This window comes from Pelophylax lessonae (genome assembly GCF_965119305.1).
Source record: "Pelophylax lessonae genome assembly, chromosome: 2".
NCBI lineage: Eukaryota > Metazoa > Chordata > Amphibia > Anura > Ranidae > Pelophylax > Pelophylax lessonae.
This window is the reverse complement of record NC_138769.1, coordinates 15,897,936-15,913,689: the sequence shown is the minus strand read 5'-3', so window position 1 is coordinate 15,913,689 and position 15,754 is coordinate 15,897,936. Positions and strand designations below refer to the sequence as shown.

Sequence of the window (15,754 nt, the reverse complement as noted above, 5' to 3'; positions counted from 1 at the left end):
TGAAGGACAAAGGTTTGTCAGCTTCAGTTATTCCTACTCTAGTTGAAGCAAGGAAAGCGACTTCCAGAAAGACTTATCATCGTACATGGAAGTCCTACATTGCATGGTGTGAACCTCTGGGGTTCCGTCCACGGACTTATTCGGTTAGTCGAATATTAGCTTTTCTGCAACAAGGCGTTGAGCAGAAACTGGCCTTGAGTACTATCAAGGGTCCGGTCTCAGCATTAGCTATCTTCTTTCAGAAGCCTTTGGCTACTCATTCCTTGGTGCGGAATTTCATCCAGGGGGTGCGACATCTGGCTCCGCCAGTGCGCGCGCCGTTACCACCCTGGGATCTTAATTTAGTATTGTCGGTTCTTCAGAAACCTCCCTTTGAAGATATTAGGGAGATTCCTCTACCTACGTTGTCCCAGAAGGTGGCCTTCTTGGTGGCTATTACTTCTGCACGCAGGGTGTCAGAACTGGCCGCATTATCTTGTCGTTCCCCATACCTGGTGGTTCATAAAGATAAGGTGGTTCTTCGTCCGAATCCATCCTTCCTACCAAAAGTGGTGTCAGAATTTCATCTGAATGAAGAAATTGTATTACCTTCCCTGTGTCCTAAGCCCAGTCATCCTCGGGAGTTTGCTTTACACTCCTTGGATGTGGTCCGGGCGATCAGGGTATACTTAAAAACGACAGACTCGTTTCGCAAGACGGATTCACTTTTTATGATCCCGGATAGACCCAAAAAGGGGTTGCCTGCATCTGCCGCGACCATTTCCAAAGGGATCAGACAGACGGTGGTACAGGCTTATTCTATTAAGGGTCGGGAGCCCCCGTTCCCTGTTAAGGCGCACTCCACTCGGGCGCTTAGTGCGTCATGGGCCTTTCGCCATCAGGCGTCAGTGGTCCAGGTGTGCAAGGCGGCTACCTGGTCGTCGGTGCATACCTTTACAAAACATTATAAAGTTGATGTAATGGCATCATCTGATGCCGTATTTGGCCGCAAGGTTTTGCAGGCCGCAATTTGAGGAGACCAGTGGTCTGCCTCGAGGGTTTTTTTCCATTGGAAATTTTTCTTTTGAGTCTCATTCTTTGTTTATAATGAGCCTTTAAAACTTCTAGTTTGGCACCGGTTGGGCCTTCTAGATTGGATTTTGATTTTTGTCAATCCCACCCCTCATTTGTGGCACTGCTTCTGGATGTCCCAGCTCTTGAGAATCAAGAAGACTACGCCTGTCAATGAGCGATAGAGAAAAATGGATTTTTGTAAGATCTTACCGTAAAATCCTTTTCTCTTAAGCTCATTGACAGACGTAGTACCCGCCCCTCTATCATTGAGTTGGGTTGGGTTAAATTCTCTGTTACTGCTTTAGAACAGAACTGATTCCCTGTAGCAGAGAGAGGGAGGATATACCCTCAGGGACTGCCATTAAGGTGGAGCCAGAACGTTTTGCCTTTCTGCCTAGTCCTACTCCTGCGGAGACAACATAACCCAGCTCTTGAGAATCAAGAAGACTACGTCTGTCAATGAGCTTAAGAGAAAAGGATTTTACGGTAAGATCTTACAAAAATCCATTTTTATCGATCTGGTAATAGACAGAAGTGTTGCCTGTGAAATGTGTTGCCTATTCCCTGTATCAGCGTATGAGGTCACATGTTACATGAGGTCACAGGCCTAATTACAGGACTACTGAGTCAGCACAGTGACCTGTAAGTCCAGTTCCAGGTGAAGGACAGAACTTACCATGTTAGAACAAATCTGCTTTCATGGTTAGCGTGGTCAGGAAACTAAAAGAAAGCTGAAGGGACTGGCAGGATCACCAAGTATTTAATGTGCATTTAACAAACTTTGTAAGCAAAAACAAGCTATATGTGAATTATAAGGGGCAAAGGAACATAGTCCAAAAAATGTATTTTAAAGCTGAGCTCTAGTCTGGAGCTAAAAAAAAAAAAAAAAAAAAAAAAAACACCTTGCAGTGTCTACCTTATGTCTAAGGATAGAGGAAGAGGTCCTGCTACTTACACTATTGCACTTCACCAGGCTCCAGCACTGTCGTCCTTCCCAAAGTCCTGACCCTTGGTTGGCCCTTTGACATGATCACATACAATGAAGGCCTACTAACCCTGAATTGTATGTGGAGATGGCAAGCACGCGACTGCAGCTGTGAGTGGCTGAACTGGTCGCACAAATAGAGGGAGCCTGCCGAAGCGCACAAAAACTTGTGGAGCTCAGTTCCACTTTAATGACCCGTCTGTCCTCTTCCATCAGGACGTTCTCGAGAAGTTGAAGCCTCTCCACCCTCTTCCCGGCCTCATCCTGGAATGGAAGAGAATCACCAACGCCATCACCAAAGTCGTCTTTCCACTACAGAGAGAGAAGAGCTTTAGCCAGATGCTGGACATGGAGAGAATCTACCCCACCTCCCAAACACACACTGCTACAGGTGGGCTTCCAACTTCCGCTGTGTGAATTTTAGCTTGAACTACTGAGTGCCCTAAACTAGTGATCTCCAAGCTGCAGGCCCAGGGGCTGGATGTGGCTCTTTGCTTGTCTTTATAAGGTCCTTGGAGCGCTATTCCTCACACTGATACAAGGCACTATTCTTTCTACTGACACTAACAATGGGGCATAAATCCGGTCACTGATACCAACTATAGGGCACTATTCCTCCCACTGACAACCATGATGGGTCACTATTCCTCCCACTAACACCAATGGTGAGGTACTATTCCTCCCACTGACACCAGTGTAGGGGGGTACTATTCCTTCCACTGACTCCAGTAATGGAGCACTATTCCTCCCACTGACACCAGTGATGTACCACTATTCCTCCCACTGACACCAATGATGGGGCACTATTCTTCCCACTGACACCAATGATGGGGCACTATTCCTCCCACTGACACCATTGATAGGGCACTATTCCTCCCACTGACACCAGTGATGGGGCACTGTTCCTCCCACTAACAGCAATGATGGGGCACTATGCCTCCCACTGACACCATTGATAGGGCACTATTCCTCCCACTGACACCAGTCATGGAGCACCATTCCTCCCACTGACACCAGTGATTGGGCACTGTTCCTCCCACTGACACCAGTGATTGGGCACTTTTCCTCCCACTGACACCAGTGATTGGGCACTATTCCTCCCACTGACACCAGTGATTGGGCACTGTTCCTCCCACTGACACCAGTGATGGGGCACTGTTCCTCCCACTGACACCAGTGATGGGGCACTGTTCCTCCCACTGACACCAGTGATGGGGCACTGTTCCTCCCACTGACACCACTGACGGGGCACTGTTCCTCCCACTGACACCACTGACGGGGCACTGTTCCTCCCACTGACACCACTGACGGGGCACTGTTCCTCCCACTGACACCACTGACGGGGCACTGTTCCTCCCACTGACACCACTGACGGGGCACTGTTCCTCCCACTGACACCAATGATGGGGCACTGTTCCTCCCAATGACACCAATGATGGGACACTATTTCTTCCCCTAATACAAATGATTGTTTACTCCTATTGTGACACCAGGGCATTTTCAACTCACACTTGCCACAGTCTGGCCCCCTCAAAGTCTGAGGGACTGTAAACTGGCCCTTTGTTCTGAAAGTTTGGAGACCCCTCCCCTAAACAGGAGATACCGTAAAACATGGAAAAATGACCCAAGAACAATAAATGCAGGCTGGATATGAATGTGCAAAGAAATGTAGTTCTAAACTTAAATCTCTCTCATATATATATATATATATATATATATATATATATATATAACATATTATGTAATGTGTGTGTTTCTAAAGAGACAGATTGAGCAAGTTTTTGCAGATCTCCCATTTGTTGTTTAATATTCTCTTTTCAGGTCGCGTAAGTTTCACTGAGCCAAATATCCAAAATGTCCCAAAGGATTTTGAAATTGAAATGCCTCGATTGGTTGAAGAGAGTCCTCCGTCCCAGGATCAGGGGCCCTCCACTTTATCGAAGCACCGGTAATAGATTTATTAGCACATATTCAGTATGGATTGTACATGGGCTGTGTTGGGCTTTGTGTATGTGTCTTTTGGTTGGTTGGTTGACACCGAGGTTCAGCCATAAAATCAGCGGTGAAATCACATCCTTTGTAATGGGCTGAGAAGTCAGAACATCCCGGCTGAAATGGTAAATTACTTTACTGTTCATTAGTAAAGGACTGGCCACACACTGATGACATCCGCATTTTATTAGTGCATCTTTGTCACCTCAGGGTGGGAACCACATGGGATCTCCGCACACCAGAGGATGGTGGTATCACTGCCCTATCTTCATTTATCAGGGACAGATCTTTCGCTCTGTGTCTATCCTCGCATTGCCCTGTGCTATAAAGTTTTATTTCTTTTCAGGAGTAAAAAGAAAACGTTTGCATTGCCAAGACTCCAGGCAGATCAGATCCCAGCGGAGAAGGGGGTGTCATTCTTCGTCAGCATGCGACACGCCTTCATCCCGTTCTCAGGTAACTCTTTTTTATAATCACAGCTCCATATAATGGGTGACTTCTTGCTGAGGAGTCTTTTCTTTTCTGACCCCCTTCTTCCACCACCTCCTGTTCCATAGACATTCCATTCCATTGGTTGGTTGTTGGAGAATCTCATCCAATGAAAACCACGAGGTTAAAATTGAGGTTCATTCGAAGGCCAGTCATTAGTGGTGTACCACAAGGCTCTGGACTAGGTCTGGTTTCATTTTAATGTTTGTAAAGGATTTACCTGAAGGTTTGGTGGGCTAGGTATGCGTTTTTAAACCCAGCAAGTAGAGTATTTTTTCCCCACAGGTAGCGCAAAAAAAAATTGTATCATAAAAACAATTAAGATATCAACAATATCTAATAGGTGATTCACAGTGCTCTACCAGTGCCAAATAAAATGTCCATAGATCAGAAAGTCCTAATAAATGCGTTTCTAAATACCGTATTTATCGGCGTATAACACGCACCTAAATTTTAGGAGAGAAATTTCAGGAAAAAAGCTGAAATTTAAAATAAACAGCTTTGAACTCAGAACATTTTTTTTTAATCAAATGCAGTCTCACCAGTGCCCACGAATGCAGCCTCTGCATTAGCACAGTGCCCACCAATGCAGCCTCCACATCAGCGCAGTGCCCACCAATGCAGCCTCCTCATCAACGCAGTGTCCATCTTTGCAGCTTTGCCAGCGCAGTGCCCATACATGCAGCCTCGCCAGCGCAGTGCCCATAATTGCAGCCTCGCCAGCGCAGTGCCCATAATTGCAGCCTCGCCAGCTCAGCGACAGTAATTGCATCCTCGCCAGCTCAGCGACAGTAATTGCATCCTCGCCAGCGCAGCGACCGTAATTGCAGCCTCGCCAGCGCAGTGACACTAATTGCAGCCTCGCTAGCGCAGTGACAGTAATTGCAGCCTCGCCAGCGCAGTGACAGTAATTGCAGCCTCGCCAGCGCAGTGACAGTAATTGCAGCCTCGCCAGCGCAGTGACAGTAATTGCAGCCTCGCTAGCACAGTGACAGTAATTGCAGCCTCGCCAGCACAGTGACAGTAATTGCAGCCTCGGCAGCACAGTGACAGTAACTGCAGCCTCGCTAGCGCAGTGACAGTAATTGCAACCTCGCTAGTGCAGTGACAGTAATTGCAGCCTCGCCAGCGCAGTGACCGTAATTGCAGCCTCGCCAGCGCAGTGACAGTAATTGCAGCCTCGCCAGCGCAGCGACAGTAATTGCAGCCTCGCTAGCGCAGTGACAGTAATTGCAGCCTCGCCAGCGCAGCGACAGTAATTGCAGCCTCGCCAGCGCAGTGACAGTAATTGCAGCCTCGCCAGCTCAGCGACAGTAATTGCATCCTCGCCAGCGCAGCGACAGTAATTGCAGCCTCGCCAGCGCAGTGACAGTAATTGCAGCCTCGCTAGCACAGTGACAGTAATTGCAGCCTCGCCAGCACAGTGACAGTAATTGCAGCCTCGCCAGCACAGTGACAGTAATTGCAGCCTCGGCAGCACAGTGACAGTAACTGCAGCCTCGCTAGCGCAGTGACAGTAATTGCAGCCTCGCCAGCGCAGTGACAGTAATTGCAGCCTCGCCAGCGCAGTGACAGTAATTGCAGCCTCTCCAGCGCAGTGACAGTAATTGCAGCCTCGCCAGCACAGTGACAATATTTGCAGCCTCGCCAGCACAGTGACAGTAATTGCAGCCTCGCCAGCGCAGTGACAGTAATTGCAGCCTCGCTAGCGCAGTGACAGTAATTGCAACCTCGCTAGTGCAGTGACAGTAATTGCAGCCTTGCCAGCGCACTGACAGTAATTGCAGCCTCGCCAGCGCAGTGACAGTAATTGCAGCCTCGCCAGCGCAGTGACAGTAATTGCAGCCTCGCCAGCGCAGTGACAGTAATTGCAGCCTCGCCAGCGCAGTGACAGTAATTGCAGCCTCGCCAGCGCAGTGACAGTAATTGCAGCCTCGCCAGCGCAGTGACAGTAATTGCAGCCTCTCCAGCGCAGTGACAGTAATTGCAGCCTCGCCAGCACAGTGACAATATTTGCAGCCTCGCCAGCGCAGTGACAGTAATTGCAGCCTCGCCAGCGCAGTGACAGTAATTGCAGCCTCGCTAGCGCAGTGACAGTAATTGCAACCTCGCCAGCACAGTGACAGTAATTGCAGCCTCGCCAGCACAGTGACAGTAACTGCAGCCTCGCTAGCGCAGTGACAGTAATTGCAACCTCGCTAGTGCAGTGACAGTAATTGCAGCCTCGCCAGCGCAGTGACAGTAATTGCAGCCTCGCCAGCGCAGTGACAGTAATTGCAGCCTCGCCAGCGCAGTGACAGTAATTGCAGCCTCGCCAGCGCAGTGACAGTAATTGCAGCCTCTCCAGCGCAGTGACAGTAATTGCAGCCTCTCCAGCGCAGTGACAGTAATTGCAGCCTCGCCAGCGCAGTGACAGTAATTGCAGCCTCGCCAGCGCACAGACAGTAATTGTAGCCTCGCCAGTCCAGTGACAGTAATTGCAGCCTCGCTAGCGCAGTGACAGTAATTGCAGCCTCGCCAGCGCAGTGACAGTAATTGCAGCCTTGCCAGCGCACAGACAGTAATTGTAGCCTCGCCAGTCCAGTGACAGTAATTGCAGCCTCGCTAGCGCAGTGACAGTAATTGCAGCCTCGCCAGCGCAGTGACAGTAATTGCAGCCTTGCCAGCGCACAGACAGTAATTGTAGCCTCGCCAGTCCAGTGACAGTAATTGCAGCCTCGCTAGCGCAGTGACAGTAATTGCAGCCTCGCCAGCGCAGTGACAGTAATTGCAGCCTCGCCAGCGCACAGACAGTAATTGTAGCCTCGCCAGTCCAGTGACAGTAATTGCAGCCTCGCTAGCGCAGTGACAGTAATTGCAGCCTCGCTAGCGCAGTGACAGTAATTGCAGCCTTGCCAGCGCAGTGACAGTAATTGCAGCCTCGCCAGTGCAGTGACAGTAATTGCAGCCTCGCCAGCGCAGTGACAGTAATTGCAGCCTCGCCAGCGCAGTGACAGTAATTGCAGCCTCGCCAGCGCAATGACAGTAATTGCAGCCTCGCCAGCACAGTGACAGTAATTGCAGCCTCGCCAGCGCAGTGACAGTAATTGCAGCCTCGGCAGCGCAGTGACAGTAATTGCAGCCTTGGCAGCGCAGTGACAGTAATTGCAGCCTCGGCAGCGCAGTGACAGTAATTGCAGCCTCGCCAGCGCAGTGACAGTAATTGCAGCCTCGCCAGCGCAGTGACAGTAATTGCAGCCTCGCCAGCTCAGCGACAGTAATTGCATCCTCGCCAGCGCAGCGACAGTAATTGCAGCCTCGCCAGCGCAGTGACAGTAATTGCAGCCTCGCTAGCACAGTGACAGTAATTGCAGCCTTGGCAGCACAGTGACAGTAATTGCAGCCTCGCTAGCGCAGTGACAGTAATTGCAACCTCGCTATAGCAGTGACAGTAATTGCAGCCTCTCCAGCGCAGTGACAGTAATTGCAGCCTCTCCAGCGCAGTGACAGTAATTGCAGCCTCGCCAGCACAGTGACAGTAATTGCAGCCTCGCCAGCGCAGAGACAGTAATTGCAGCCTCGCCAGCGCAGTGACAGTAATTGCAGCCTCGCCAGCGCAGTGACAGTAATTGCAGCCTCGCCAGCGCAATGACAGTAATTGCAGCCTCGCCAGCGCAGTGACAGTAATTGCAGCCTCGCCAGCGCAGTGACAGTAATTGCAGCCTCGCCAGCGCAGTGACAGTAATTGCAGCCTCGCCAGCGCAGTGACAGTAATTGCAGCCTCGCCAGCGCAGTGACAGTAATTGCAGCCTCGCCAGCGCAGTGACAGTAATTGCAGCCTCGCCAGCGCAGTGACAGTAATTGCAGCCTCGCCAGCGCAGTGACAGTAATTGCAGCCTCGGCAGCGCAGTGACAGTAATTGCAGCCTCGCCAGCGCAGTCACAGTAATTGCAGTCTCGCCAGCGCCATTGACACTATTAGGATCACTTTTTAAAAAAGTCCAGGAAGCAGCGCCGAGGTAGAAGGGGGCGGGCGGGGCCGAGGAGAAGGAAGGACGCACGCGCTGTCATCGGAAGTCCTGGCGCCTATGATAGACGTCGGCATAGGAGGCGGGACTTCCAATGACATCGCGTCCTTCCTTCTCCTCGGCCCCGCCCGCCCCCTTCTACCTCTCGGTGCTGCTTTCTGGACTTTTTTTTTTTCATATCGGCGTATAACGCGCACTGCTGCTTTTTCCTCCATATTTAGGAGGAAAAAGTGCGTGTTATACGCCGATAAATACGGTATCTTTCAAAAGATGAACACATGCAAAGTTCAATCGTATGCAAATCTTCCAACTGCTACCTCTTAAGCCCAGTAAATAAAGAAAAACAGGATATCTGCGCTCAGTCTCACAAATGAATATAGTAAATAGTCTGCCAGCACCAATGGATAAGACTGTGATCCAAAAAGGCAATAACAAAAATGGGGTGCAGCGCCAAAGCAAGTGACGGTCAGTCAATTGTCCAATAATCACAATGCCAGATGGTAATGGTCCCATTCAGCACATTCCGTAGGAATAAGGAAAAAAAATCCCACGCCCAAGGAAGGGTGATGGGAAGACACTCCACCATAGTGCTCTAGATCAGTGATGGTGAACCTTGGCACCCCAGATGTTTTGGAACTACATTTCCCATGATGCTCAACTACACTGCAGAGTGCATGAGCATCATGAGAAATGTAGTTCCAAAACATCTGGGGTGCCAAGGTTCACCATCACTGCTCTAGATGAATAAGCCGCTTACCGGAAGTATTTGACCCTCAAGTTATAGAGTGGTCAAATAAGGCATGTGCAAACACAATCCTCCTTGTACCAGCAGCAGTGGAAGCCGTAATCAGCCAGGTTCTCCCTTTCTCCTAATGTCTTGGGCCTCAAATGAATGTGCAAACCTCCAGAAAGGAAAAAAGCTCAGATTGTGTAGTAGTATAAACTCTGCTCCGCTGTCCCTGCTCCTCTCAATCCAGTCCAGGGTGGAGAGCGGATCGGGCTGTGACGTGCGCCTTCCCCAGCCGAGCGGAGACGCGGTTACGTGTTTGTTGCTCTTACCCTGGCTGGGATTAGAAAAGGCCCGGCTCAGAACTTGATGCACGTGGAGTGAAATTGTCTGCATAAAGCGTTTACGGAAATATACTATATTATATATATATATATATATATACTATATATATGTAGATCCTATAATAAAGGTGAGCAGGCGGTGCAGCTTCTGGAGCACAGTGAATCACCTACAGTGTCTTTGAAAAAGTATTTATACCCCTTGAAATCTTCCACATTTTGTCGTGTTACAACCAAAACGTAAATGTATTTTATTGGGATTTTATGTGATGGAGTCCAGTGATGGCGAACCTTGGCACCCCAGATGTTTTGGAACTACATTTCCCATGATGCTCATGCACTCTGCAGTGTAGTTGAGCATCATGGGAAATGTAGTTCCAAAACGTCTGGGGTGCCAAGGTTCCCCATCACTGTGATAGACCGACACAAAGTGGCACATAATTGTGAAGTAGAAGGAAAATAAGAAATGGTTTTCAAATCTGTGAAAAGTGTGGCGTGCATTTGTATTCAGCCCCCCAGAATCAATACTTTGTAGAACCGCCTTTCCCTGCAATTCCCTGCATTACTTGCGATTACAGCAAGTCTTTTTGGGGATGTCTCTACCAGCTTTGCACATCTAGAGAGCAACATTTTTGCCCATTCTTCTTTGCAAAATAGCTCAAGCTCTGTCAGATTGGATGGAGAGCGTCTGTGAACAGCAATTTTCAAGTCTTGCCACAGATTCTCAATTGGATTTAGGTCTGGACTTTGGGCCATTCTTAAATATGAATATGCTTTGATGTAGTAAACCATTCCATTGTAGCTCTGGCTGTATGTTTCGGGTCGTTGTCCTGCTGGAAGGTGAACCTCCGCCCCAGTCTCAAGTCTTTTGCAAAACCCTCCTTTTCAGAGAAGCCTATACTACCCACACTTAACAAATATACCTCCATTTTCTCCATCAGCCCATCCCCCACAGTTATTGCCTTTTGTTTCACTTGACCCTCCCTTCTAGATTGTAAGCTCTAACGAGCAGGGCTCTCTAGTTCCTCCTGTTTTGAATTGTATTGTAACTGTATTGTATTCCCTCACATTGTAAACTGTTGGCGCTATATAAATCCTGTATAATAATAATAATTTTGCAGATTCTAACAGGTTTTCTTCTAAGATTGCCCTGTATTTGGCTCCATCCATCTTCCCATCAACTCTGACCAACTTCCCTGTCCCTGCTGAAGAAAAGCATCCTCACAACATGATGCTGTCACCACCATGTTTCACAGTGGGAATGGTGTGTTCAGGGTGATGTGCAGTGTTAGTTTTCCGCCACTCATAGCATTTTGCTTTTAGGCCAAAAAGTTCAATTTTGGGCTCATCTAACCAGAGCATCTTCTTCCACATGTTTGCTTTGTCCCCCACATGGCTTCTCACAAACTGCAAACAGGACTTCTTATGGCTTTCTTTCACCAATGGCTTTCTTCTTGTCACTCTTCATTAACCACTTTCCGGACTGCCCGCCGTGTATTTACGTTGCTTCTTCCCACTGGCCTTAATGGCCTATTTTTTTTATTTTTTTTTAACTTAAATTAATATTTTTTTATCTACTTAAATTATTATTATTTTTATTTTAAGTGTAGATGTGAGATGTGAGGTCTTTTTGACCCCGGATCTCACAATAAAGAGGACCTGTCCTGCTTATTTCTATTACAAGGGATGTTTACATTCCTCGTAATAGGAATAAAAGTGATCAAAAAAATTTTTTTTAAGGGACAGTGTAAAAATAAAAGGTAAAATAAGGAAAAAAAAAAATGTAAAGTGCCCGGTCCCTCCAAGCTCGCGCGCAGAAGCGAGCGCAGAAGCGAGCGCATACGCAAGTCACGCCCACATATGTAAATGTGAGGTATCACGCGATCGTTAGAGCGAGAGCAATAATTGTAGTCCTAGACCTCCTCTGTAACTCTAAACTGGTAACCTGCAGAAATTTTTAAAGCGTTGCCTATGGAGATTTTTAACTACTAATGTCTGTCAACATTCCATGAGCATGCGCAATTTTGTAGCATGACATGTTAGGTGTTTATTTACTTTGCGTAACATTCTCTTTCACATCACATTATTGAAAGAAATTGGGCTAACTTTACTGTTTTCTTATTTTTTCCAATACAGTTGCGTTTGTAAGACGGCTGCGCAAATACGGTGTGACATAAAGTATTGCAACGATCTCCATGTTATTCTCTAGGGTCTCTGCTAAAAAAATAATATATATTGTTTGGGTGTTCTAAGTAATTTTCAGTGTCAGAAATAGGCCCGGTTCTTAAGTGGTTTAAAGGCCAGATTTGTGGAGTGCACGATCACACCACAGGACATGGTTCCAGTAATCCATGTCCTTAGTCTGCTTGTCTTCAGCAAACTGTTTGTGGGCTTTCCTGTGCATCATCTTTAGAAGAGGCTTCCTTCTGGGACGAAAACCATGCAGACCAATTTGATGCAGTGTGCGGCGTATGGTCTGAGCACTGACAGGCTGACCCCCCACCCCTTCAACCTCTACAGCAATGCTGGCAGCACTCATACCTCTATTTCCCAAAGACAACCTCTGGATATGATGCTGAGCACGTGCACTCAACTCCTTTGGTCGACCATGACGAGGCCTGTTCTGAGTGGAACCTGTCCTGTTAAACCGCTGTATGGTCTTGGCCACCGTGCTGCAGCTCAGTTTCAGGGTCTTGGCAATCTTCTTATAGCCTAGGCCAGTGATGGCGAACCTTGGCACTAAAGATGTTTTGGAACTACATTTCCCATGATGCTCATGCACTTTGCAGTATACTTGACCATCATGGGAAATGTAGTTCCAAAACATCTGGGGTGCCAAGATTCACCATCACTGGTCTAGGCCATCTTTATGTAGATCAACAATTCTTTTTTTCAGATCCTCAGAGAGTTCTTTGCCATGAGGTGTCATGTTGAACTTCCAGTGACCAGTATGAGAGAGTGAGAGCGATAACACCAAATTTAACACACCTGCTCCCCATTCACACCTGGGACCATGTAACACTAACGAGTCACATGACACAGGGGAGGGAAAATGACTATTTGGCCCCAATTTGGACATTTTCACTTAGTGGTGTACTCACTTTTGTTGCCAGCGGTTTAGACATTAACCACTTGCCGACTGCATACTGTATATATACGGCAGCAGTGTGGCTCCTACAGGCAAAACAACGTATGGGTACATCATTTGCCTGGGAGGAGCTAGGGGGCTCCCACCCCCCGATCGTCAGCAGGGAAGCTGATGCATGTGTCAGGAGGCTCCGATTGCCACCTGACACCCGCGATTGCTCCCCGATGAGAGGACGGTTTGCTGTTGTAAACACAGCCGACCGTTCTTCTCCCTGACATGATCACAGAGCTCATGTGATCCTTCTATATAGGATCACATGTCTCTATGGCAGGGGGTCTTTAAACTATGGCCCTCCAGTTGTTCAGGAACTACAATTCCTATCATGCCTAGTCATGTATGTGAATGTCAGAGTTTTACAATGCCTCATGGGATGTGTAGTTCCACAACAGCTGGAGGGCCGTAGTTTGAGGATCCCTGCTCTATGGCTATCTCAGAAGCCACGCCCCCATACAGTTAGAATCACTCCCCTAGGGTCACATTTAACCCCTTGATCACCTATACCAGTGGTCCTCAACCCTGGCCTACAGGGCCCACTGACGGGCCAGGTTTGCAAGATAACTGAAATACATCCCAGGTGATATCATTTGCTGCTCAGTGATTGCAGTATTCTAGTCTGCATCTCCCCAAGGTAATACTTAAAACCTGGCCTGTTAGTGGGCCCTGTAGGCCAGGGTTAGGGACCACTGACCTATACTGTTAACCCCTTCCCTGCCAATGTCATTATTACTGTAACAGTGCATATTTTTAGCACTGATTACTGTAGTAATGTCACTGGTCCCCCCAAAAGAGCCGCAATGTCGCAATCCCGCAAAAAATCGCAGATCGTCGCCATTACTAGTGTAAAAAAAAAAAAAGAACATTAAAAATGACATAAATCTTTCCTGTAGTTAGTAGACGCGATAACTTTTTGCAAACCAATCAAAATACGCTTATTGCAGAAAACAAATTGGCCTAAAATGTAAAAAAATTTAGATTTTTTTTATTTTTTGGGAATGTTATATAGCAGAATGTGAAAAATATTGTGTATTGTTGCTCTTTTTGTTTATAGCGCAAAAAAAAAAAAAAAAAAATCGCACAGGTGATCAAATACCACCAAAAGAAAGCAATATTTGTGGGAAAAATATTTTATTTGGGTACAGCGTTGCACGACCGTGCAATTGTCTGTTAAAATAACGCAGTGAAGAATCGCAAAATAGGGCCTGGTCATTAAGGGGGCAAATCCTTCCAGTCCAGAACTGGAACTCTAGCTGCAGGCATCACTCCGGTACATGCACTTTCCCCCAATATCGGTAACCTCAGGGGCTGATTCCGATATATCAGGGAAAGTGCATATCGGCTCTACCGATAATCAGTCGATCCTTACTTTTGTTGCCAGCGGTTTAGACATTAATGGCTGTGTGTTGAGTTATTTTGAGGGGACAGCAAATTTACACTGTTATACAAGCTGTACACTCACTACTTTACATTGTAGCAAAGTGTCATTTCTTCAGTGTTGTCACATGAAAAGATAGAATAAAATATTTACAAAAATGTGATGGGGTGTACATACTTTTGTGAGATACTGTAGATCTTACCTAATTTGTACAGTCTGGCGGAAATAATTGAAAGGGAGGGGCAGAGGGGGGAGACCAGACAGAAACCTGTAAATACATAAAGGAAAGTTTTATTAGAGGAAAGTATTACTTTCCCAAAAGAACAGTTAATGATTGGATTTCCAGAAGAGGTAGTTGGTCCGACCACATCTGGAGTATTCTGTCCAGTTCTGGTCGCCAGTCCTCAGGAGGGATGTGTTGGAGCTGGAGAGAGTCCAGAGATAGGCAACTAAACTAATTAGTGGATTGGAGGACCTTAATTACGAAGAGCATCTGCAATCGCTTGATTTATTCTCCCTGGAGAAGAGACGCCTGAGAGGGGACATGATAGCAATTTATAAATACCTCAATGGTGATCTCAGCATAGAAGAAAAGCTATTCAGTCGAAAGGATTGCATGAGGACAAGAGGGCATACAATGCGATTAGAGGAGAAGCATTTTAACCTCAGGCAACGCAGGGGGTTTTTTACTGTTAGGGCTACAAGATTGTGGAATTCTCTACCACAAGAGGTGGTTTCTGCGGGAAGTATGGTGGCTTTCAAAAGACTCTTAGACGTACATCTCAAGGATCAGAACATTCAGGGGTATGTGAGATGATTACAGCCACACACACCTACACAGGTTGAACTACCAGGTGGCCCCAGGAACGTTACCAGGTGGCCCCAGGAACGTTACCAGGTGGCCCCAGGAACGTTACCAGGTGGCCCCAGGGAACGTTACCAGGTGGCCGCAGGGAACGTTACCAGGTGGCCGCAGGGAACGTTACCAGGTGGCCCCAGGGAACGTTACCAGGTGGCCCCAGGCAACGTTGCCAGGTGGCCCCAGGTAACGTTACCAGGTGGCCCCAGGCAACGTTGCCAGGTGGCCCCAGGCAACGTTGCCAGGTGGCCCCAGGGAACGTTGCCAGGTGGCCCCAGGCAACGTTGCCAGGTGGCCCCAGGCAACGTTGCCAGGTGGCCCCAGGCAACGTTGCCAGGTGGCCCCAGGCAACGTTGCCAGGTGGCCCCAGGCAACGTTGCCAGGTGGCCCCAGGCAACGTTGCACTCGTTATTACTTCTGGTTATTTGCTCCCCAATCTCTGCAGGTGGTTTGATCCTGGGGGCTGATTACTCCCAGCTGGAGCTGAGGATTCTGGCTCACTTATCTCGAGATCGGCGGCTTGTACAGGTCCTGAATGGTGGAGCGGATGTCTTCCGGAGCATCGCTGCTGAATGGAAGATGGTTGACCCCGACGCTGTCACTGACAACATGAGACAGCAAGCCAAACAGGTGAAACATGCATCACTACCACAACACAGACTACAATAAACGACCGGGACCAAGACTTGACCATGGGGGGGGGGGGGGGGGCGGGGGTTTCCTGTGTATAGGGATCAGTGGGCTTCACTCCTCTGTTTGTCTGCAGTATGGGAAGAATGTTA

General features: G+C 48.0%; 1 protein-coding gene across 1 annotated transcript in view; it reads left to right on the top strand.

Annotated features, from left to right (window-relative positions):
• The window catches only part of POLQ (DNA polymerase theta), a 161,097-nt gene that overhangs the window by 117,968 nt on the left and 27,375 nt on the right, over nt 1–15,754 (top strand). The window contains exons 20-23 of the mRNA XM_082247649.1: nt 2,255–2,429; nt 3,860–3,986; nt 4,377–4,486; nt 15,418–15,602. Coding sequence (XP_082103775.1) covers nt 2,255–2,429; nt 3,860–3,986; nt 4,377–4,486; nt 15,418–15,602 — 597 coding nt within the window. The remainder of the gene's footprint in view (nt 1–2,254; nt 2,430–3,859; nt 3,987–4,376; nt 4,487–15,417; nt 15,603–15,754) is intronic.